The 25,752-nt window shown below is 45.9% G+C and overlaps 1 protein-coding gene across 5 annotated transcripts in view; it reads left to right on the top strand.

Annotated features, from left to right (window-relative positions):
• Window positions 1-25,391, top strand: part of LOC139279464 (carabin) — a 246,818-nt gene extending 221,427 nt beyond the window's left edge. For 4 of the 5 annotated variants that reach the window (XM_070898596.1, XM_070898594.1, XM_070898593.1 and 1 more), the window contains 2 exons: window positions 2,222-2,344; window positions 24,981-25,391. In XM_070898596.1, the coding sequence (XP_070754697.1) occupies window positions 2,222-2,344; window positions 24,981-25,213 (356 nt within the window). In that variant the 3' untranslated portion in view covers window positions 25,214-25,391. The remainder of the gene's footprint in view (window positions 1-2,221; window positions 2,345-24,980) is intronic. The other variant, XM_070898595.1, reaches the window with a different exon arrangement.
• Window positions 25,392-25,752: the final 361 nt, after the last annotated feature.

Here is a 25,752-nt window from a genome sequence, read left to right as displayed (position 1 = left end):
TCTGCTTCTCTGCTGTGACTCAAGGTCACGTTAGTTTTTTTGCAAGCAGGGTTTTTTGAAAACCCAAAGCTGTGAGAGTGGGATTAGTTTGGGATTGCGCTAGCGAAGAGCCGGAATGGAGCGACGTTCCGAATTGGCTCCTTCCATCCAATGCTTTATGTGGAATTCGGTATTTGCAGTGCGATAGTCCATTAGCGTACCTGGCCCATGTTATTTTGCTTGCCATTCTCCCTCCTCCTTTCCCTCAGCCTCCTGCCCATTAGTTCGAGCAATAGCTGAGAAACGTCTTTTGTGCTGTGGCAGTGACGTGAAAGAGAGCACCACAGCCCTGCACCCCAACCCAAACCATCTTCATCGACGCCGGGGGGGGAAATTATCTCGCTTTTCTGCCTTAACGAGGCAAATCCCTCTGTTTGCGCGCGGATTTCAGGTTTTCTTTTCGGATTTTGAAAGGAATTGATGGGGTAGATAGGGAGAATGTTTTGGGGAGTCTAGGACAAGGGGAGACAACCTTGCAATCAGAGCCAGGCCATTCAGGAGAGAAGTTAGGAAACACTTCATCACGCAAAGCATGGTAGAAGTGTGGAACCCGCTCTCACAAAAAGCAGTAGATGTTTGGTGCTCAATAACTTTAAATCTGAGATCGATAGATTTTTGCTAGACAAGGGTATTATGGGCTATGGAGCCAAGGTGGATCAGCCATGATCTCATTGAAAGTGACCTAACTCGCACAAAGACCCGTTCACCCACCATCCCTGTGCTCGCGGACCTACAATGGCACCCGGTTAAGCAACGCCTCGATTTCAAAATTCTCATCCTTGTGTTCAAATCCCTCCATGGCCTTGCCCCTCCCTATCTCTGTAACCTCCTCCAGCCTCACAACCCACCGAGATGTCTGCGCTCCTCTACTGCTGCCCTCTTGGACATCCCTGATTATAATCATTCCACCATTGGTGGCCGTGCCTTCAGATGCCTAGGCCCCAAGCTCTGGAACTCCCTGCCTAAATCTCTCTGCCTCACTACCTCTCTTTCCTCCTTCAAGACGCTCCTTAAAACCGTCCCTTACCTGCGCTAATGTCTACTTGTGTGGCTCGGTGTCAAATTGTGATCACATAATACCCCTATGAAGTGCCTTGAGACGTTTCACTACTTTAAAGTCGCTATACCAATACAAGTTGTTGTTGTTGTTGTTGAATGGTGGAACGGGCTGAATGGGCTCCTCCTGTTCCTGTGTTTCCTCCAAAGTTGCAGCAGTGGAGCAGGTAAAGCACCTAGGCTAGAGGTCACCTCCCTCACTAACCTCGGGTTGGGTTTTTTCGCCCAACCTTCACGGCCTTAATATCGATTCCGTCATGGCTGGGGGCTTTTAGCAAGTCAACCTGAAAGAAGGGTGAGAAATCTAACGTTGAGTCGAGTTCAGCACCATAACCAAAAAGAATGATGGTCGATGGTGAGAGTGAGCAAGATGGACGGCATGGTTTTAGGAGGGGAAGGGTGGTAGAATACTGCAGCATGATTGGTGGCTCAACAAGAACAACCTGCATTAATATAGCAAGACTGCAGGGAGCATCAAAATACAACTTGAACTACCTCTGACCATCGAGCGTTGGGGAGCAAGAGGTGACATATAAAATTCGTTCCTTTTTGGATACTAATAGACCCCATTTTAATGCACAGCCCAGAAAAGCAACAACTTGCATTTATATAATGCCCTTAACATAGTGAGACATCCCAAAGCACTTCACAGGAGTGTTATCAGACAAAAATTGACACCGAGCCGCATAAGGAGCAAGACCAAAAATTTGGTGACCAAACCTTTGGTCAAACAAGTAAGTTTAAAGGAAAGTCTTAAAGGAGGAAATGCCGGAGTTTAGGGCCCAGGCAACTGAAGGCAAGGCCACCAATGAGCAATTAAAATCAGGGATGTGCAAGGAGGCCTGAGTTGGAGGAGCACAGATATGTCAAGAGGGTTGTAGGGCTGGAGGAGGTTACAGAAATAGGGCTGGGTGAGACCACCGAGTGATTCGAACAGGAGGATGAATTGAAAGGCGGTACCTCTGACAGTGCAGCACTGAGTGTGTCAGCCTAGATGTCTGTGCTCAAGTCTCTGGAGCGGGGCTTGAACCCACGACCTTCTGACTCAGAGGCGAGCGAGAGTGCGACCCACTGAGCCACGGCTTACATTTGTGTAACAGTCTGCTGTTCTATGATATGTCGCCAGGCAGACACTCCATTCCAGCGGCCGCGGTGCAGAAGGTGACGAAGTTAAATGGGAGAAATGCACCTGACACGAAAGGAGCAGACGGGAAGAGGTCAACGAGGTCAAGTGCATCGACGGCAAGAGGTACCTGCCCGCTCTCGATATCGTCTTTCAGACTTGAGTTAGAACTTCCATTTGTTTTTTTGTACACGATTTCAAAAAAAAATGAAGGTTATAAATAACAAGTAGCAGATATTTCAACACGATTAAGCACTAATAAGGAAAGAGTGAGTCGGGAGAGTTGATAACCAGAGGACACAGAGTTAAAGTAATCGTCAAAAGAATCAGAGGGAAAATGAGAATTTATTTTACACAGCGAGTTGTTGTGATCTGGAATATGCTGCCTGAATAGGGTGGTGTAAGCAGATTCAATAACAACTTGCATTTATACAGCGTCTTTAACGTAGTAAGATGTCTCGAGCTCCCATTCGGCCCAACAGTCCATGCCTCCACTCGAGCCTCCCGTCTTTTCTCATCTCAGTCCTTCAACAAATCTGTCTATTCCTTTCCCCATCGCGTGTTTATCCAGCTTCCTTTTAAATGCATCTATACTATTCGCTTCAACCACTCCCTGCGGTAGCGAGTTCCACCTTCTCACCGCTCTCTGGGTAAAGAAGTTCCTTCTGAATTCCCGATTGGATTTATTGGTGAGATGACTGAAAGCTTGGTCAAAGAAATAGGTTTTAAGAAGCGTCTTAAATGAGGAGAGTTAGCGAGACGGAGAGGTTTAGGGAGGGAATTCCAGAGCTTAAGGCATGGCCGCTAATGGTGGTGCGATGAGAATAGAGGATGAGCAAGCGGCCAGTATTGGAGGAGTGAAGAAATATCAGCGATTTCCCTCCTTAAACTAATCCATCTCTCTCCCTCGCTCTCCACTTTTAAGACGCTCCATAAAACCTACCACTTCGACCAAGCTTTTGGTCACCTGCCCTAATATCTCCTTATGTGGCTCAGTGTCAAATTCTGTCTGATAACTCTCCTGTGTAGCATCTTAGAACATTTTACTACATTAAAGGTGCTATAAAAATGCAAGTTGTTGCTGTAGATTCACAGAACAAACTTCTTCCACCATTCAGAAAGTAAATCACTCACAGAAACACTCACACTCTCTGCTTCCTGTTTTACTATTTTACCATTTTACCAACAAACGCATTAAAAGGTTAACGTTCACTTGCACACGCTGAGCGAATTTGAGTACTGAGATCACAGGACCAGCAACGGTGTTTATTACTCTTTCTTTATTCACTAATCAGACATGCAATTAGCCAATCTGGATTTCCAATTATCTAGATGTGACTAATTTATGGGCAGCACTGCTGTAGCACGAGCCGGCCTGCTAATTGTGGGCAGGCAGTAGCTGGACGGGAGCGCACAGCTAGATGGGAGCGCACAGCTAGATGGGAGCACACAGCTGGACGGGAGTGATAACGGGTTAACTCAGCACGCACCATGTAAAAAGGCGGCATGTAACGCCACCTGGGATCTTCCTGATCTACATGTGGTTTGGGGAGCCAACCCTCCAGGGCTGCCCTTGAGTCTCCAGCAATGAACAATGAAACGAGCAACACTCGGGAGAAGAATCATGGGGGATTCTCGAAATGAACAGCAGATGTGACTGACCTTGTTACCCGCTTCTCGTTAGTTGCATGCAATCCAGGAGAGCCTAAAGAATGTGGAGACAACGCGCACGTCTCCTCTCTCAACCATCTTGTTGGTGCACTGGTGTTGCACCAACCTCAGCGTAGAGCCAACTCATTTCACGATGGGCAACCAATCATAACTCAGGCTTGCAACAGAACCCTCCAGGAATGCGTCCAACCACGGCAGGTGCAGATACTTGATGCACAAATGGAAAATTAAGAGCTCTCCAGGGTGCGACTATGATACGAGGTACGGTAGCATAGTGGTTATGTTACTGGACTAGTAATCCAGAGGAAGGGTCGTCGATCCGAAACGTTAACTCTGCTTTCTCTCCACCCGACCCGCTGAGATTGCCAACATTTTCTGTATTTATCCGCAGTATTTTGCTTTTGTATTGTTGTCGTAATTCAAAGGCCTGGACTTTCAAGACTTGACAGGGTAGATGCAGGGACATTGATTCCCCTGGCTGGGGAGTCTAGAACCAGGGGTCACAGTCTCAGAATAAGGGGTCAGCCATTTAGGACTGAGGAGAAATTTCTTCACTCAGAGGGTGGTGAATCTTTGGCATTCTCTACCCCAGAGGATTGTGGAGGCTCAGTCTTTGAGTATATACAAGATAGAGAGTGATCGATTTTTAGATATTAAGGGAATCAAGGAATATTTCCATTGATGGGGGAGACTAGAACTAGGGGGCATAATCTTAGAATAAGGGGCTGCCCATTTAAAACTGAGATGAAGAGGAATTTCTTCTCTCAGAGGGTAGTAAATCTGTGGAATTCGCTGCTTCAGAGAGCTGTAGAAGCCAGGACATTGAATAAATTTAAGACAGAGATAGACAGTTTGTTAACCGATAAGGGAATAAGGGGTTATGGGCAGCAGGCAGGGAGTGGACCCGAGTCCATGATCGGATCAGCCATGATCGTGTTAAATGGCGGAGCAGGCTCGAGGGGCCGAATGGCCTACTCCTGCTCCTAATTCTTATGTTCTTATCTTATGTTCGTAGTAATCCGGAGACATGAGTTCAAATCCCACTTCAACAGCTGGGGAGTTTAAATTCAGTAACTAAATCTGAAATAAAAAGTTCGTCTCAATAATGGATACCATGTAACTACCGGATTATCGTAAAAACCCATCTGGTTCACGAATGTCCTTTAGGGAAGGAATTTTCCGCCCTTTCTCGGCCTGGCCTATATGTGACTCCAGACCCACAGCAATGTATTTGACTCTTAACTGCCCTCTGAAATGGCTTACCACCACCTTCTCAAAGCCAATTAGCGATGGGCGATAAATGCTGGCCTTGCCAGCGACGTCCACATCCCATGAATGCATAATTTATAAAAATGTTGACAACCAAGCATTGCCAAAGAAATTGTTTTTTAGGGTGTGGGGAAAGGGGCGATTTAACGTCCCATCTCTCTGCAATAGCCTTAAACTCCTCACCAGAACAAAGCCCAGTCCTACACTGCCAACAAAGACTAGGTATGGAAACCATAACGGCAGCTGAAGAGTTGTTTTCTGTGATTATTGACTGTTATACGGGCTTTGTGGAGTGTTTAATCTGTGCAGGTGTCCTGTGCTGTGGTTAGTCAACAACTGGGTAGAATTCTGCTCCTGTTTGAAGTCACAAATTTATGTTTTGCCCAATCTCTTTTCTGTGGTTAGTTTTTCTCTTCAGTTCTATCCAGTAATCTATTGAACTTGTGCAAACTCTGACTCTGACCAAAGATTAGCAATGGTTTCTGTTTTGTTTTGTCTGAAGTTAATCTTGTCCAATCTCTATCGTGTTTTTTTTTGGACAAGTTTCTTTTCTTATCGTGTCTCAGTGGGTCAGAGTCAGAGGTTGTAGGTTCAAGTCCCACTTCAGGGGATTGAGCACATAAATCTAGGCTGACACTCCCAGTGCAGTACTGAGGGAGCGCTGCACTGTCAGAGGTGCCATCTTTCGGATGAGACGTTAAACCGAGGCCCGGTCTGCTCTCTCAGGTGGATGTATCCCATGGCACTATTTCAAAGAAGAGCATGGGAGTTATCCTCGGTGTCCTGGGTCCAATATTTGCCCCTCAATCAACATATCAAAAAAAACAGACTATCTGGTCATTATCACATTGCTGTTTGTGGGAGCTTGCTATCCGCATGTTGGTTGCTTTGTTCCCCACAGTGACTACACTCCAAAAGTACTTCATTGGTTGTAAAGTGCATTGAGACATCCAGTGATCATGAAAGGCACAATAGAAATGCAAGTCTTTCTTTCACAAGAACACAAGAAATAGGAGTAGACCATGTTGGAGTGGGAAAATGTTGGAGTCCATTATTAAAGAAGCAGTAGCAGGACATTTGGAAAAGCAAAATTTGGTCAGGCAGAGTCAGCATGAATTTATGAAGGGGAAGTCATGTTTGACAAATTTGCTGGAATTCTTGGAGGATGTAACGAAAAGGGTGGATAAAGGGGAACCAGTGGATGTGGCGTATTTGGACTTCCAGAAGGCATTTGCCGAAGTGCCACATAAAAGGTTACTGCTCAAGATAAAAGTTCACGGGGTTGGGGGTAATATATTAGCATGGATAGAGGATTGGCTAACTAAGAGAAAACAGAGAGGCGGGGTAAATGGTTCATTCTTTGGTTGGCAACCAGTAACTAGTGGGGTGCCGAAGGGATCAATGCTGGGACTCCAACTATTTACAATCTATATTAACCACTTGGAAGAAGGGACTGAGTGTAATGTAGCCAAGTTTGCTGACGATACAAAATTGGGAGGAAAAGCAATGTGTGAGGAGGACACAAGAAATCTGCAAAAGGACATAGACAGGCTAAGTGAGTGGGCAAAAATTTGGCAGATGGAGTATAATGTTGGAAAGTGTGAGGTCATGCACTTTGGCAGAAAAAATCAAAGAGCAAGTTATAATTTAAATAGAGAAATATTGCAAAGTGCTGCAGTACAGCGGGACCTGGGGGTACTTGTGCATGAAACACAAAAGGATAGTATGCAGGTACAGCAAGTGATCAGGAAGACCAATGGAATCTTGGCCCTTATTGCAAAGGGGATGGAGTATAAAAGCAGGGAGGTTTTGCTACAGCTATACAGGGTATTGGTGAGGCCATACTGCATGCAGTTTTGGTTTCCATATTTACAAAAGGATATACTTGCTTTGGAGGCAATTCAGAGAAGGTTCACTAGGTTGATTTTGGAGATGAGGGGGTTGACTTATGAGGAAAGATTGAGTAGGTTGGGCCTCTACTCATTGGAATTCAGAAGAATGAGAGGTGATCTTATCGAAACGTATAAGATTATGAGGGGGCTTGACAAGGTGGATGCAGAGCAGATGTTTCCACTGATGGTGGAGACTAGAACTAGAGGGCATGATCTTAGAATGAGGGGCCGCCCATTTAAAACAGAGATGAGGAGAAATTTCTTCTATCAGAGGGTTGTAAATCTGTGGAATTCACTGCATCAGAGAGCTGTGGAAGCTGGAACATTGAATAAATTTAAGACAGAAATAGACAGTTTCTTAAAGGGGTTATGGGGAGCGGGCGGGAAAGTGGAGCTGAGTCCATGATCAGATCAGCCATGATCTTATTGAATGGTGGAGCAGGCTCAAGGGACCGCATGGCCTACTCCTGTTCCTATTTCTTAGGTTCTTATTTGACCCCTCGAGCCTGCTCCACCATTCAACAAGATCATGGCTGATCTGATCATGGATTCAACTCCACTTCCCTGCCCTCTCCCCATAACCCCTTATCTCCTTATCACTCAAAAATCTGCATATCTCTACCTTAAATATATTCAATGACCCAGCCTCCACAGCTCTCTGGGGCAGAGAATTCCACAGATTTACAATCCTCTGAGAGAAGAAATTCCTCCTCATCTCAGTTTTAAAATGGGCATCCCCTTATTCTGAGTCTTTCCCTCCCTCCCTTCCTTCCTCCCTCCCTCCCTTCATTCCTTCCTCCCTTCCTCCCTCCCTCCCTCCCCCCTTCCCTCCCTGATTTTATTATTTTAACTTTCTTTTTCGAAAGCCAGCGTCTATTGCCCATCCCTAGCTGCCCCGGGACGGTTTACGACTGAGTGACATGCCTGGCCACTTTACAGGACATTAGGGAGTCCCAGTCCACTGATGGAACTGGGGTCCTTAGTGGAGGATGACGCAGAAGGTGCCTCGATGCGCCGGTGGAATTGCGTGCGGACTGCAGCTACTTGCAAATGGAACCCCAGTGCCCTTATACATAAGAACATAAGAAATAGGAGTAGGCTATAAGGTCTCTCAAGCCTGTTCCGCCATTCAATAAGCTGATCTGAAGGAGGCCATCGTGCTTTTTGAAAGAGCTGACCAATTAGTCCCACTGCCTCTACTCTTTCCTCATCACCCTGCAAATTTTTCCACTTCAATTATATATCCAAGACCCTTTTGAAAGTTACTATTGAATCTGCTTCCACCGCCATTTTAGGTAGTGAATCTCAGATCACAACAACTCTCTGCGTAAAAATAATTTTCCTCATCTCCCCCTCTGTCTCTTGTTTTAAATCTGTGTTCTCTGGTTACCGACCCTCCTGCCAGTGGAAACAGTTTCTACCTATCTACTCCAACAAAACCTTTCATAATTAATTATAATTACGAAAACAGCTCTTGGCATCAAGCCCAAATGATCCTGTTTTAAGAGGAGGGCCGAAGGATTCAGTGGGTTGGATGAGTTTCACCTCTACATTGGCGCGCGGCCAGCGGTGGTTGGGATAAAAGTTTTCTCTGCTCGAGTTGATGGTGCTGAAGCTAAACGGGTTTGGGCACCATCCAGGACTCCACACCGCAGAAAACTGTCTTCACAGTTAAAAATAGGAAAGTCTTGCTACAACTGTACACGGAATTGGTGAGACCACACCTGGAGTACTGCGTACAGTTTTGGTCTCCTTATTTAAGGAGGGATATACTTGCATTGGAGACAGTTCAGAGAAGGTTCGCGAGGTTGATTCCTGAGATGAAGGGGTTGTCATATGAAGAAAGATTGAGCAGGTTGGGCCTATATTTATAGGAGTTTGGAAGAATGAGAGGTGATCTTATTGAAACGTATAAGATTCTGAGTGGGCTTGACAGGGTAGATGCAGAGAGGATGTTTCCCCTCGTGAGGGAATCTAGAACTAGGGGGCATAGTTTCACAATAAATGGTCGCCCATTTAAAACTGAGATGAGGAGGAATTTCTTCGCTGAGGATTGTGAATCTTTGAAATTCTTTATGCCAGAGAGCTGTAGAGGCTGGGTCATTGAATATATTTAAGGTGGAGATAGACAGATGTTTGAATGATAGGGGAGTCAAGGGTTATGGGGAGCGGGCAGGGAAGTGGAGTTGAGGCCAAGATCAGATCAGCCATGATCTTATTTGAATGGCGGAGCAGGCTCGAGGGACCAAATGGCCTACTCCTGCTCCTATTTCTTATGTTCTTATGCTGTCGGCGGGATGGGCTCTAGTCGGAGTGGCTGCTCTGTGTCACGGCATCAAAACCCATGATTGGTGAAAAGGATATCAAAGCATGGAAATCAGAAAATGCTGGAGACTGATAGAGGCCTTTAAGATTATGAAAGGGTTCGATAGGGTAAATGTCGAGAAGATGTTTCCAGTTCTGGGTGAGACCAGAACTAGGGCGGTGGGGGGTGGAGGGGGGGGCATAAATATAAGACAGTCACTAATAAATCCAATGGGGAATTCAGCAATAACTTCTTCACCCAGAGAGTGATGAGAATGTAGAACTCGCTACCACAGGGAGTGGTTTGAAGTGAGTAGCATAGATGCATTTAAGGGGAAGTGGATGAGGAAGAAAGGAATAGAGGGATATGCTGATGGGGTGAGATGAAGAGGGGTGGGAGGAGGCTCGTGTGGAGCATAAACACCGGCATGGACCAGTTGGGCCAAATGGCCTGTTTCTCTGCTGTAAATATTATTAAAGACCGACTGCATTTCCAGCAATTTTTAAACGCAAAGTGTTAGCAACAAGTTGTGGCAAGCACTTACCATGCTGGCTGGGCATGAGGCCGCCTGACTCTTCCTTGCCCACTCCCTCAGTGGCCTCCACATCGATTATTTGGAAGGGTCGCTTGCCTTTGTCGGTTGAGGCGGCAGCGGCATCTTTAGACCCACTGCCAGCGGGTGGATCCCTCGCGGAGAATCGTGGGCGGGCCCGTCGCCAAACGGGTCCTCGTGGCACAAGACGGTAACGAGCGCTAGCCAACGTAAATTTAAAAATTCTCATCCTTATTTTCAAATCCCTCCATGGCCTCACCCCTCCCTATCTCTAATCTCCTCCAGCCCCACAACCCCCCCCCCCCCCCCGAGATATCTGCGTTCTTCTCATTCTGCCCTCTTGAGCATCCCAGATTATAATCGCTCCACCATTGGTGGCTGTGCCTTCTGTTGCCTGGGCCCCAAGCTCTGGAACTCCCTCCCTAAACCTCTCCGCCTCACTACCTCTCTCTCCTCCTTCAAGACGCTCCTTAAAACCTACCTGTTTGACCTAGCTTTTTGTCACCTGCCCTAATTTCTACTTATGCGGCTCGGTGTCAAATTTTGAATCTGCTTCCATCGCAATTTCAGGCAGTGCAGTCAGGTCATAACAACTCGCTGAGTAAAAAAAAAATCTCCTCATCTCCCTTTCTGGTTGTTTTGCCAATTATCTTCAATCTGTGTCCTCTGGTTGCCGACCCTCCTGCCACTAGAAACAGTTTCTCCTTATTTACTCCATCAAAACTCTTCATGATTTTGAATAAACTCTATTAAATCTCCTCTTAGCCTTCTCTGCTCTAAGGAGAGCAACTCCAGCTTCTCCAGTCTCTCCGCCTAACTGAAGTCCCTCACCCCTAGTGCTATTGTATAAACACCAGCAACAACAACTTCAATTTATTTGGCATTGCTAATGTAGTAAAACATCCCAAGACCCTTCAGAGGAATGATTATCGGACAAAATTTAACACTGAGCCACGTAGGAAGATATTAGGACAGATGACCAAAAGCTTGGTCCAAGTTTGATACTTCCACACAGTACTTTTTAAACTATTCCTAGAACTGTGTTGCTAATTGCCCTTGTACCAAGTTGCATTTCATTCTGCGCCTTTTTATTTGGGAACGTGCAAGGCATAAAATCATAGAATAATGCAGCATAGAAGGAGGCCATTCGGCCTGTCGAGTCTGCGCTGGCACTCTCGAAGAGCAACCCAGTTAGACCCATTCCACGGCTAAATATTCCAGGATACTTAACTTTTAGAAGAGATAGGCAAAATGGAAGAGGAGGAGGAGGGGTAGCCCTGATAACAAAGGATGGGATAAAGACAGTAGAGACAAAAGATCTTAGCTCGAAAAATCAAGAAGTAGAATCAGTTTGGGTGGAGCTAAGAAACAGCAAGGGGCAGAAAACATTGGTGGGAGTTGTTTATATGCCCCCAAACAGTAGTTGTAATGTAGGACAGAGCATGAATCAGGAAATTAGAGACACATTTAACAAGGGTAATATGTTAATCATGGGGGACTTTAATCTACATATAGACTGGGCAAACCAAATTTGCAGTAATAGTGTGGAGGACGGGTTCATGGAAAGTATACAAGATAGTTTTCTGGATCAGTATGTTGAGGAACCAACTAGGGAAGAGGTTATTTTAGATCTAGTATTGTGCAATGAGAAAGTGTTAATTAATAACTTTGTAGTAAAGGGGCCTTTAGGGAAGAGTGACCATAATATGATAGAACTTTATATCGAGTTTGAAAGCAACTTAGTCCAAAACTAGGGTAAACAAAGCAACCTACAAAGGTATGAGAGGCGAGTTGGCTGAGATAGATTGGGAAACTACATTAAAAGGTATGACAGTCGACAAGCAATGACTAGCAATTTAAGAATGAATACATAATTTACAAAAAATATACATTTCTTTAAGGCATAAAAATCCCACGGGAAAAGTGGTGGAACCACGGCTAACAAGAGAAGTTAAAGATGGTATTAGATCAAAGGAAGAGGCTTTTCATGTTGCCAGAAAGAGTAGTAAGCCCGGAGATTGGGAGGATTTTAGAACTTAGCAAAGGAAGGCACAAAAACCATTCCATAAATAGTGGTGAACCAAGGATCTAGTGCGAATGAGGAAATTAAAGAAATCAGTATAAGTAAAGATAAAGGGGTTGAAATTGGGTTGCGGACGCCGCCTGTTAACCGCGCGAGGGGTGGCAAAGGTCTACCTTCAGCGGTAAGCGGCTTCGTCCTACATTCAGTCGGCTCTTTGGCAGAGGCGTCAAGGGGCACCGCTGCGCCGGCTAACGACACTCGTCTGGTGATGTCATCCAGCCTCTCTGACGCCTCTGTCGTGACATTTGCTTTGTACGGCTGCCGCACAAACAGGTTGCCGTCCAGCCAGGAAAAAGCTGTCGTTAAAGAGCGGATCTTGGGCGGAATCGCCCAGAAAGGAAGGTAAGTTTTTCTCTTTATTTATTTCTGCATGTTTTCATGAGTTGGGAAGTGTGTGTGTGGATTGGAGACGTTCTAGTTCTTTTTTTTTCTTCCCGTTTTTTTTCTAGTGTGGGAAATTCAGTCGGCCTCCTGAGCTCCCGCCTGAGGATGAGTGTGCAATGCCATTTTTTAGTGCTGTCTCATCTTTGGGTGTAAAAACTGAATTTAGGACTTTGAGGCTGTACCTAACGTCTGGCGCTAAAGTCAACACTCGGGCGGTGACACCGTCTCAAAAGTGAATTTCGACCCCACAGCACTGAATGGGACTAAGTGACGACAAATCCCCTGAACCGGATGACCTGCATCCTAGGGGTTTAAAAGAGGTAGCTGCAGAGATAGTGGATGTACTGGTATTAATCTTCCAGAATTCCCTAGATTCTAGAACAGTCCCCAAGGATTGGAAGGTAGCAAACATAACCCGGATATTTAAGAAAGGAGGAAGAGAAAAAAAACAGGGAACTACAGGCCAGTTAGCCTGACGTCAGTAGTAGGAAAAATGTTAGAATCTAGTATTAGGGACGTGGTGACGGGGCACTTAGAAAATTATAATATGATTCGGCAGAGCCAACATGGTTTTATAAAAGGGAAATCATGTTTAATAAATCTGTTAGAGTTTTTTGAAGATGTAACTAGTAGGATGGATACGGGGGAACCAGTGGATGCATTATATTTGGATTTTCAAAAAGCATTGAATAAGGTAGCACACAAAAGGTTATTACACAAGGTTAGGACTCATGGGATTGGGGTTAATATATTTGCACGGATTGAGGATTGGGTAATGGACAGAAGACAGAGAGTAGGAATAAATGGGACTTTTTTGGGTTGGCAGGCTGAAACTAGTGGGGTGTACCACAAGGATCAAGGCTTGGGCCTCAGCTATTCACAATCTATATTATTGACTTAGATGAGTGTAACATGCAAGTTTGCATGTGAGGAGGACACAAGAAGGCTGCAGAGAGCTGTAGATAGGTTAACTGAGTGGGCAAGAACATGGCAAATGGAATACAATGCGGGGAAGTGTGAAGTTATCCACTTTGAAACATAGATAGACTTGGAAAATAGGTACAGGAGTAGGCCATTCGGCCCTTCTAGCCTGCACCGCCATTCAATGAGTTCATGGCTGAACATGCAACTTCAGTACCCCATTCCTGCTTTCTCACCATACCCCTTGATTCCCCTAGTAGTAAGGACTTCATCTAACTCCTTTTTGAATATATTTAGTGAATTGGCCTCAACAACTTTCTGTGGTAGAGAATTCCACAGGTTCACCACTCTCTGGGTGAAGAAATTCCTCCTCATCTCGGTCCTAAATGGCTTACCCCTTATCCTTAGACTGTGTCCCCTGGTTCTGGACTTCCCCAACATTGGGAACATTCTTCCTGCATCTAACCTGTCTAACCCCGTCAGAATTTTAAACGTTTCTATGAGGTCCCCTCTCATTCTTCTGAACTCCAGTGAATACAAGCCCAGTTGATCCAGTCTTTCTTGATAGGTCAGTCCCGCCATCCCGGGAATCAGTCTGGTTAACCTTCGCTGCACTCCCTCAACAGCAAGAATGTCCTTCCTCAGGTTAGGAGACCAAAACTGTACACAATACTCCAGGTGTGGCCTCACCAAGGCCCTGTACAATTGTAGCAACACCTCCCTGCCCTTGTACTCAAATCCCCTCGCTATGAAGGCCAACATGCCATTTGCTTTCTTAACCGCCTGCTGTACCTGCATGCCAACCTTCAATGACTGATGTACCATGTCACCAAGGTCTCTTTGCACCTGCCCTTTTCCTAATCTGTCACCATTCAGATAATAGTCTGTCTCTCTGTTTTTACCACCAAAGTGGATAACCTCACATTTATCCACATTATACTTCATCTGCCATGCATTTGCCCACTCACCTAACCTATCCAAGTCGCTCTGCAGCCTCATAGAATCCTCCTTGCAGCTCACACTGCCACCCAACTTAGTGTCATCCGCAAATTTGGAGATACTACATTTAATCCCCTCGTCTAAATCATTAATGTACAGTGTAAACAGCTGGGGCCCCAGCACAGAACCTTGCGGTACCCCACTAGTCACTGCCTGCCATTCTGAAAAGTACCCATTTACTCCTACTCTTTGCTTCCTGTCTGACAACCAGTTCTCAATCCATGTCAGCACACTACCCCCAATCCCATGTGCTTTAACTTTGCACATTAATCTCTTGTGTGGGACCTTGTCGAAAGCCTTCTGAAAGTCCAAATATACCACATCAACTGGTTCTCCCTTGTCCACTCTACTGGAAACATCCTCAAAAAATTCCAGAAGATTTGTCAAGCATGATTTCCCTTTCACAAATCCATGCTGACTTGGACCTATCATATTACCTCTTTCCAAATGCACTGCGATGACATCCTTAATAATTGATTCCATCATTTTACCCACTACCGATGTCAGGCTGACCGGTCTATAATTCCCTGTTATCTCTCTCCCTCCTTTTTTAAAAAGTGGGGTTACATTGGCTATCCTCCACTCCATAGGAACTGATCCAGAGTCAATGGAATGTTGGAAAATGACTGTCAATGCATCCACTATTTCCAAGGCCACCTCCTTAAGTACTCTGGGATGCAGTCCATCAGGCCCTGGGGATTTATCGGCCTTCAATCCCATCAATTTCCCCAACACAATTTCCCGACTAATAAGGATTTCCCTCAGTTCCTCCTCCTTACTAGACCCTCCGACCCCTTTTATATCCGGAAGGTTGTTTGTGTCCTCCTCAGTGAATACCGAACCAAAGTACTTGTTCAATTGGTCCGCCATTTCTTTGTTCCCCGTTATGACTTCCCCTGATTCTGACTGCAGGGGACCTACGTTTGTCTTTACTAACCTTTTTCTCTTTACATATCTATAGAAACTTTTGCAATCCGTCTTAATGTTCCCTGCAAGCTTCTTCTCGTACTCCATTTTCCCTGCCCTAATCAAACCCTTTGTCCTCCTCTGCTGAGTTCTAAATTTCTCCCAGTCCCCGGGTTCTCTGCTATTTCTGGCCAATTTGTGTGCCACTTCCTTGGCTTTAATGCTATCCCTGATTTCCCTTGATAGCCACGGTTGAGCCACCTTCCCTTTTTTATTTTTACGACAGACAGGAATGTACAATTGTTGTAGTTCATCCATGCGGTCTCTAAATGTCTGCCATTGCCCATCCACAGTCAACCCCTTCAGTATCATTCGCCAATCTATCCTAGCCAATTCACGCCTCATACCTTCAAAGTTACCCTTCTTTAAGTTCTGGACCATGGTCTCTGAATTAACTGTTTCATTCTCCATCCTAATGCAGAATTCCACCATATTATGGTCACTCTTCCCCAAGGGGCCTCGCACAACGAGATTGCTAATTAATCCTCTCTCATTACACAACACCCAGTCTAAGATGGCCTCCCCCCTAGTTGGTTCCTCGACATATTGGTCTAAAAAACCATCCCTTATGCACTCCAGGAAATCCTCCTCTACCGTATTGCTTCCAGTTTGGTTAACCCAATCTATGTGCATATTAAAGTCACCCATTATAACTGCTGCACCTTTATTGCACGCACCTCTAATTTCATGTTTGATGCCCTCTCCAACATCACTACTACTGTTTGGAGGTCTGTACACAACTCCCACTAAAGTTTTTTGTCCTTTGGTATTCTGCAGCTCTACCCATATAGATTCCACATCATCCAAGCTAATGTCCTTCCGAACTATTGCCTTATTTTTTGAATGGTGAGAGACTGGGAAATGTTTGCATTCAGAGGGACCTGGGTGTCCCTGTGCATGAATGACAGAAAGTTAACATGTAGGCACAGCAATCAATTAGGAAAGCAAATGGTACGTTTGCTTTTGTTATAAAGGAATTAGAGTATAAGAGTAATTATACAGGGCATTGGTGAGGCCTCACCTGGAGTACTGTGTACAGCTCTAGTCTCCTTACCTAAGGAAAGACATACTTGCCTTAGAGGAGGGAGTGCATCGAAGGTTAACTTGACTGGATCCTGGGATGAGGGAATTGCCCAATGAGGAGAGATTGAGTAGACTAGGCCTATATTTCCTAGTGTTTAGAAGAATTATCTAATTGAAACATACAAAAATCTTAAGAGGCTTGATAGGGTACTGAGAAGGTGTTTCCCCTGGCTGGGGAATCTAGAACATGGATCACAGTTTCAGAAAAGAGATTGGCCATTTGGGACTGAGATGAGGAGAAATTCCTTCACTCAGAAGGTTGTGAATCTTTGGAATTTTCTGCCCCAGAGAGCTGTGGATGCTCAGTCATTGAGTATATTCATGTTATGTATGCGATAAAGGTTCAAACTGAGTACTGTTTGACTAAGCAAGGTACAACCTTGCTTCTGCTTTCTTTTGGCCCAAAGTGCCTGACTTACAAAATGGCTGGCCTTTTACACCTGAGCAGCACCATGTGCGTACTGCTCAGTTGCCTCCAACAATTACACCATCTGGTGGCTACAAACAGCATGTACATATATGACAATACCCTCCTCTGAGATCTTATCACAGTCTTTCACAGGTTGAGATGGTCCGATGCTTTACGCTCCCGGGTTGACCATCTCATTTCAATTCCGGCCTTGGGTGAATGTGTGGCGTCTGTTGTGGCTGGTGGCTGGATGGCTGACTTGTTGGGGGTGGCAGTGGCCATGTCAGGAATTGCAAGTCCATTTTTATTGAACAAGTCCATGATGGAAATTCCGGGTTCACTGATGACCCTTGAGTCCACTGAAGGCTGCTGGTAGGTTTGTTGGTTGTCGACGGTTTCTTCGTCCCACTGCTCTGGCTCGTCTGTGTGCCTCAGCTTTGTTTGATCCATGTGTTTACTGCAAGTTTGCCCATTTTTGAGCTTAATAACAAATACTCTGTTGCCCTTCTTGGATATGACCGTACCAGCGATCCATTTGGGACCCTGACCATAATTCAACACATGAACAGGATCATTAACAGAAATCTCGCGTGACACAGTTGTGTGATCGTGGTACCCTTATTGATTCTGTCTTTTGTATTCAACATGATAACTTAAATCCGGGTGTACAAGAGATAACTTGGTCTTAAGACCTCTTTTCATCATGAGTTCAGCAGACGAGACCCCTGTGAGTGTTTGGGGTCTTGTCCTGTAACTCAGCAGTATGCAGGACAAGCGGGTCTGCAGTGACCCTTGGGTTACTCTCCTCATGCTTTGCTTGATCATTTGTACTGCACGTTCTGCTTGCCCATTGGACGCAGGTTTGAACTGTGCTGACCTTACATGTTTTATGCCATTAAGTTTTACAAACTCTTGAAACTCCTGACTGGTGAAGCACGCCCCATTGTCGCTCACCACTATGTCAGGCAGACCGTGTGTCGCGAACATGACATTGAGATTCTCTATGGTTGCCATGGACGTATTGGATGACATGATTATGCATTCTATCCACTTCGAATAAGCATCCACCACCACTAAAAACATCTTGCCCAGGAAGGGACCTGCAAAATCTACATGGATCCTGGACCAAGGTTTGGATGGCCATGACCGCAGACTCAGCGGCGATTCCGCTTGTGCTTTGCTGAGCTGCATGCAGGTGTTGGACTGATGCACACGTTTCCAGCTCAGAATCAATTCCTGGCCACCATACGTGGGACCTGGCGATGGCCTTCATCATCACTATAACCAGGATGTGTGCTGTGTAACTCACGCACAAACTCCTCTCTCCCTTTCTTAGGCATTACAACTCGATTGCCCCACAATATGCAATCTGCTTGAATAGACAGTTCGTCCTTGCAACGAATGTACTGTTTGGCCTTCTCGCACATTTGCTTAGGTATGGCAGACCAATCCCCTTTGAGATGCAACCCTTTACCACCGATAATATTGGGTCCTGGCTGGTCCAGGTCTTAACTTGTTAAGCCATGACAGGGGTACCTTCACTCTCAAAAGCATCCATGATTAACATTAAATCTGCCGGTTGTGGTGTTTCCACTTCCAGTGCGGGCAACGGCAACCGGCTCAAAGCATCGGCACAATTCTCTGTGCCAGGTCTGTGGCGAATGACATAATCATAGGCAGATAATGTCAGCGCCCACCTTTGGATGCGCAATGAAGCGTTGGTATTGATACTTTTGCTCTCGGAAAACAACAAAATGAGTGGCTTGTGATCAGTCTCCAATTCAAACCTCAGACTGAACAGGTATTGATGCATCTTTTTAACACCGTACACACATGCTAAAGCTGCTTTTTCTACCATACTGTAGGCTCTTTCTGCTTTAGACAAACTTTTGGATGCATACTCGACAGGTTGAAGTTTCCCCGACTCATTGGCTTGTTGTAACACGCAACCAATTCCAGATGACGATGCGTCACAGGCCAAACCTAAACGTTTGGTGTACATTGGTGGTAAAAAGAGAGGCAGACTATTATCTGAATGACGACAGATTAGGAAAAGGGGAGGTGCAACGAGACCTGTGGTGTCATGGTACATAGTCATTGAAGGTTGGCATGCAGGAACAGCAGGCAGTTAAGAAAGCAAATGGCATATTGGCCTTCACAGCAAGGGGATTTGAGTACAGAGGCAGGGAGGTATTACTACAGTTGTACAGGGCCTTGGTGAGGCCACACCTGGAGTATTGTGTACAGTTTTTGTCTCCTAACTTGAGGAAGGACATTCTTGCTATTAAGGGAGTGCAGTGAAGGTTCACCAGACTGATTCCCTGGATGGAGGGACTGACATATCAAGAAAGACTGGATCAACTGGGCTTGTATTCAATGGAGTTCAGAAGAATGAGAGGGGACCTCATAGAAACGTTTAAAATTCTGACGGGTTTAGACAGGTTAGATGCAGGAAGAATGTTCCCAATGTTGAGGAAGTCCAGAACCAGGAGTCACAGTCTAAGGATAAGGGGTAAGCCATTTAGGACCGAGATTAGGAGAAACTTCTTCACCCAGAGAGTGGTGAACCTGTGGAATTCTCTACCACAGAAAGTTGTTGAGGCCAATTCACTAAATATATTCAAAAAGGAGTTAGATGTAGTCCTTACTACTAGGGGGATCAAGGGGTATGGCGAGAAAGCAGGAATGGGGTACTGAAGTTGCATGTTCAGCCATGAACTCATTGAATGGCGGTGCAGGCTCGAAGAGCTGAATGGCCTACTCCTGCACCTATTTTCTATGTTTCTATGTTTACACGGGTCATAATGTACCAGCAGCTTGTTCGAGCAAAGCTGATTGGTGGCTTTCTCGAAAGCTCTGCTTGCGATGCGCCCCACACCCAGTTGTTGCCTTTTCTCAATAACATGCAGTGGTTCAAGTAAGATGCTCAATTTAGATAGGAAGTTACCAAAGTAGTTGAGTAGACCCATGCTCTGCGGCGTGGGTGCACTCTTGATGGCTTTGGTTTTCACGTCAGTAGGTCTGATGCCATCCGCGGAGATTTTCCTCCCGAGGTATTCGACCTCCGGTGCCATGAAGATGCACGTCGAGTCTTTCAGTCTGAGTCCCACTCTATCCAAACGCAGTAGAACCTCTTCCAAGTTGTTCGGATGTTCCTTGGAGCCACGATCGGTGATCATGATGTCATCTTGGAACACGACGGTTCTGGGAACGGACTTCAGTAGACTTTCCATATTCCTCTGAAATATTGCTGCAGCTGAGCGAATTCCAAACGGGCAATGTGGTAAATAAATAGTCCTTTGTGCGTGTTAATGCACGTAAGTCTCTTCGACGTCTCGACCAACTCCTGCGTCATATAGGCCAACATCAAGTCCAGTTTTGTGAACGACTTCCCTCCGGCTAGCGTCGCAAACAAGTCATCAGCCTTCGGTAATGGGTACTGATCTTGTTTCGAAACCCTGTTGATCGTAGCCTTGTAGTCTCCACAGATTCTGACTCTGTCATCACTTTTCAGCACAGGAACAATGGAGCTGACCCATTCATTAAATTCGACCGGTGATATGATCCCTTCACGATGGAGTCTGTCCAGCTCAATTTCGACCTTCTCCCTCATCATTTATTGCACTGCCCGAGCTTTATGATGGACGGGTCTTGCATCTGAGTCCATGTGGATCTGCACCTTGGCTCCCATGAAGTTGCCGATACCCGGTTCGAACAGCGAGGGGAACTTTCTCAATACTTGGGCAAATGTATCTTCCTCCGACGACAACGCCATTATGTCGTTCCAGTCGCATCTGATTTTCTCCAACCAGCTCCTGCCGAACAACGTTGGGCCATTGCCTGGAACAATCCACAACGGTAACTCGGGAACAGCACCGTTTCACGACACATTAATTTGTGCACTGCCAATCACCTTTATCAGTTCTTTAGTGTACGTGCACAGTTTGGCATTAACAGGGCTCAGCCTGGGCCTCACAGTCCTAGTATCCCACAGCTTATTAAATGCCCTCTCGTTCATGATCGATTGACTCGCCCCTGTGTCCAGTTCCATCGATACCGGTATCCCGTTAAACTTCATGTTAATCAAAATTGGTTTACTCTTGGCTATGAAAGAGTACAGTCCACACACTTCCTCCTCTGCATCTCGGATAGTGTGTCCGGATCCACGCTTGTCTGACTCTCATCCTCCATGTGGTGTGCCGCAACTCGCTTGCTCATCTGCGGACAATTGTGCTGGAGATGTCCCACTCTCAGACAGCCTTTGCAACTATATTGCTTAAATCGACACTGCTGGTGCCGATGATTTCCCCCACAATGCCAACACGGTGAAGTCGGATACATTCCTGCTAGCGGAGTTTGGGCAGCCACAGGTTTCGCGAACGCAGCCGGATAGGCCCTGCCATGTGCCGCTCTGCCGAACGCCGAATCAATCACATTTACAGTACTTGCTGAGGTTCAGTTCTTCACCGATATTTGCTTTAGACTCCTGTCCGTCATCATACATGATTGAGTGATCTGGATGGCCCTTTTTAAATCCAACTCCTCCACCGCCAGAAGTTTGCGCAGGATCACCTCGTGGTTGATACCAATAACGAAGAAGTCCCGCAGCATGTCTGCCAACCCCGTCCCAAACTTGCACGGTCCCGCTAGACGTCTCAGGTCGGCAATGAATTCCGCCACGCTCTGGTCCTCTGATCGAACGTGTTTATAAAACCTGTATCTCGAGATGATGATGCCGTCGTCTGGCTTGAGGTGCTCCCGTACTAATGTACATAACTCCTCGTACGTTTTCTCTGTTGGATCACTAGGCATGAGTAGATTCTTTATCAGACCGTAGATCTTTGAGCCCCACACAGTGAGGAACACGGCCCGGCGCCGATCTGCATCGTTGACCCCCTTCATTTTGTTGGCCACGAAATACTGGTTCAAACGGCTCACAAAGTCTGTCCAATCTTCTCCCTCCACGAATCGCTCTAAAAATCCAATCATGCTCATTTTGCAAACAAAGGTTCTTGTATTCTCGTCGCCAAATGTTATGTATGCAATAAAGGTTCAAACTGAGTATTGTTTAACTAAGCAAGGTACAACCTTGCTTCTGCTTTATTTTGGCCCAAAGTGCCTGACTCTCAAAATGGCTGGCCTTTTATACCAGAGCAGCACCATGTGCATGCTGCTCAGTGGCCTCCAACAATGACACCATCTGGTGGCTACAAACAACATGTACATACATGACAATTCAAGACAGAGGATGATAACATTTTGGGAACAAACGGAACTAAGGGATATGGGGACAGTGCGGAAAGGTGGAGTTGAGGTCGAAGATCAGCCATGACCTTGTTGTTGTTGAATAGTGGAGCAGGCTCGAGGGGCCGAATGTCCTACTCCAGCTCCTATTATGTTCTTTCCCCATATCTCTATAATTTCTTTCTCCTTCAAGTATTTAAAGTCTAAAGCCTTTATGGGTTTTACTTGTTTTTTTATTCATTCATGGGATGTGGACGTCACTGGCAAGACCGTCATTTATTGCCCATCCCCTAGTTGCCCTGGTGAAGGTGGTGGTGAGCCGCCTTCATGAACCGCTGCAGTCCCGTGTGGTGAACATGCTCTCACAGTGCTGTTGGGGAGGGAGTTCCAAAATACCTTGATATTGAAACTGCTGCCCATTTGGATTTGAAGTGGTCAGAGATGAGAACCCGACCTCAAGGACAGAGCCCTACTCACCGAAAGCAGCGGCGACTCGAGTTAATGTCGAAATTAACCCCCGGGAATAACAGCTAATGTTAGCAAAAAGTTTCACCTTTAGGAATGAGCTAAAGTCATCAAGGAGCGTTCCATTTGGATCACAACCTTCACCACAATGAGCCCACTAGGCTGGAATTCTGGGTCTGGATGAGAATTATGCTTGGTATGCCTTCATCTAAACTTTCTTGTAGTAATTTAGCTTACTAGTGACATCAAAAGAAAAGGTTCTTCAATTACGCAGGATTAAAAGTAATTGGTACTCAGCTCCGTCTCATTTTATTCATAAGTGCTCACTGATTTTATCATTTACTGAACCAGTTTCTTCTTAATGTACATAGTACTTATAAGATTGCATCTCAAACATTGCATTTTCTCATTTCCTTTTGGGTTCCAGTAATATTTTTTGTGCTTTTGTTAAGTCCCGGGATGTAGGCATTGCTGGCAAGGCCGGCATTTATTTCCCATCACTAGTTGCCCCTTGAAAAGCCTTTATAATTTTGAACACCTCTATTAAATTTCCCCGTAACCATTCTCTGCTCTAAGGAGAACAACCCCAGCTTCTCCAGTCTCTCAACATAACTGAAGTCCCTCATCCCTGGAACCATTCCAGTAAATCTCCTCTGCACCCTCTCCAAGGCCTTGACATCTTTCCTAAAGTGCGGTGCCCAGAATTGGACACAATACTCCAGCTGGGGCCCAGCCAGTGATTTATAAAGGTTTTGTATAACTTCCCTACTTTTGTACTCAGTGGCCTGGATATTAACAGGGGCGGGTTACATAGGCAGGGGAAGGGCGGAGTTTCGGACAGGAACTCCACAAGCTACGGAGAGGTTCCCTGCCCGGAGATCAGTCTGATTGACAGGCTTGGCTTACAGTTGGGCGGGGAGGACGCCGGAGCAGGCAGCAGGACCAGGTAGGTCTGATCCCGACCGGGGGGAGTTCAGATCCTGGGGGCCTTTGTATGGGAGGACCGGGGTGGGGGAGGCGAGCACTCCTGCTCCTCCTGGCCCACAAGCTGTGCTGTAAAGGCACTTACCTATTCCCGATGTCGTCCTCGCCTCACATCACCTGCCGGGTTTCCCGAGGCCTGGGAAACCCGGCTACCCTGGGTTAAACCTGTAAATCAGAGCCTGCCAGACTCATTAAAATATTTAAATTGGGATAGGTTGGCTGACCGACCCTTGTCCCGCCTCCATTAATCCCCAAAGTGGACAAGTTGGAGCCGGCTTCTCGACGTGCTTGGAATTTTGACCATTGAACAACCCCCTCCCCACCCGCTCCCATCCCCACCCGCTCCCAATCCCACCCACTCCCAATCTCAGCAGCTCCCAATCCCACCAACATCCAATCCCATCCACACCCAATACCACCCGCTCACCTATGTTAAAATTACCCTCCTGACTCCCCATGCCGCTATTTATAAAGTCAATGATGCCGTAAGTATTTTTATCAGGCTTCTCAACTTTTCCTGTCATCCTCAAAGACTTCTGTGCATAAACCCCCAGGTCTCTCTCTTCCTGCACCCCCATTAAAATTGTAGCATTTAGTTTATATTGCCTCTCCTCATTTTTCCTTCCATATGACAGCAATACTAACAGATGCATTTAAGCGGAAGCTAGATAACCAGATGAGGGAGAAAGCATTAGAAGGATATGCTGATGGGGTGAGATGAAGTGGGTGGGAAGAGGCTTGTGTGGAGCATAAACACCGGCACGGACCTGTTGGCCCAAATGGCTTGTTTCTAAGCTGTAAAGTTTGACGTTATAATGTCACAAGTTAATAGAGTTGTTGAATTGGGATGCCAGTCATGTGATGTTCACAAGCCTCAATAAAACCCCAGCCAGTTGGGTTCAGAGGATCCGCGATGATCCACGATGAGGCAGGTGGTTGTGAGCCTGGTGGATGAACTGTATTGTGTAGTGTGATTGTAGAACCTTTGCTAATATACCAACTAGTTCTTAATAGCAAATACAAAAGCAAAACACTGCGGATGCTGGAATCTGAAATAAAAACAGAAAATGCTGGAAATCTCAGTGGGTCAGGCAGCGTCTGTGGAGAGAAACAGAGTTAACGTTTCAGGTCGATGACCCTTTGTCAGAACTGGCAAATGTTCGAAAAGAACAGATTCTTTAGGAGCACCGAAAGGAGGTGGGGAGGAAAGAACAAAGGGGAAGGTCTGTGATAGGGTGGACAGCAGGAGAGATTTGAGAGACAAAAGGGATTATGGGCTGACTTGAGATGGTAATGGCAGAAGTTAGAAAAAGATGAGTCTAGATAGGGTGTGAATAGCGGAATAATTACCAGCTGCCATGAGAAACCGAGAGATAAAATACATGAGATGGGGGAGGGGGGGTTTAATAGTTCTTAATAGCAATGTATTACTATGAATTCTTAAGCAAAGACCCCATGAAGCAAATACATTACAGATGTAGTTTTTATCCCTATTGCTAAACATATTGCTTGTTATTTTTTGTTGTTCTACCAGGAGCTGGTCAACAAGAGACATTAAAGAACACCCTCAGCAAGATGCTGAAGATAGCCCGATGTTACCTGCGAGACCTGAGCCGCTTGCCCGACGGGCCGAAGGACAACCCGTCGCAGGACAGACCACTGATTGTCCAGGGCCACTCGAAGCACCGGGCAGCAGCCCTCAGTAGCAAGGGGCAGGCACGGAAGGTGAACAGCGGGCGAGGCAGGACCGAGAGAGCTTCCCGATAAGCAGAGGTCGGCTCTCCGATCAGGGGCAGTTGTTCCCTCATCCACTTTAGTAAAGAAACATATTTGAAAGCGGAGCCGGATATTTTGAGTCAATAATTCGGTGTCCATTGCTTTTGATTTTGCGTTAATTGTTCGTATTCTTGCCTCGTTCTCTTCTAAATATATATTTTTTAAAGTCCTCGTGCTGATTGTCACTGATGCGCTTGTTTCTCATGCAACGCACTCTCAGGATTTATATATAAAGGAAGTGTTTCAAATCGCTTTCCGCCGTCTCGTATCTTGTCTCCATTCTCCCCGGGAGCTCACTGCCTTGTCAACATAGATCACAAAGAAAAATCCCGTGCCAACCTGGCTGTGCAAATCACTCCAACCCTGCAATTTTGGGATGGGGTCAACATCAATGGGCTGGGATGGACAAGGGTTGTCCACCACTGGCAAAGAAGGTCCTGCAAATTTCCCATAACAATATGACCCCAGGGATCTCATATACTCTCAACACATGGGGAGAGGGAGTTAAACGAGACTTAAATTTGTTCATT

Source organism: Pristiophorus japonicus, chromosome 14 (genome assembly GCF_044704955.1).
Source record: "Pristiophorus japonicus isolate sPriJap1 chromosome 14, sPriJap1.hap1, whole genome shotgun sequence".
Lineage (NCBI taxonomy): Eukaryota > Metazoa > Chordata > Chondrichthyes > Pristiophoridae > Pristiophorus > Pristiophorus japonicus.
This window is presented reverse-complemented; position numbering and strand designations above follow the sequence as displayed.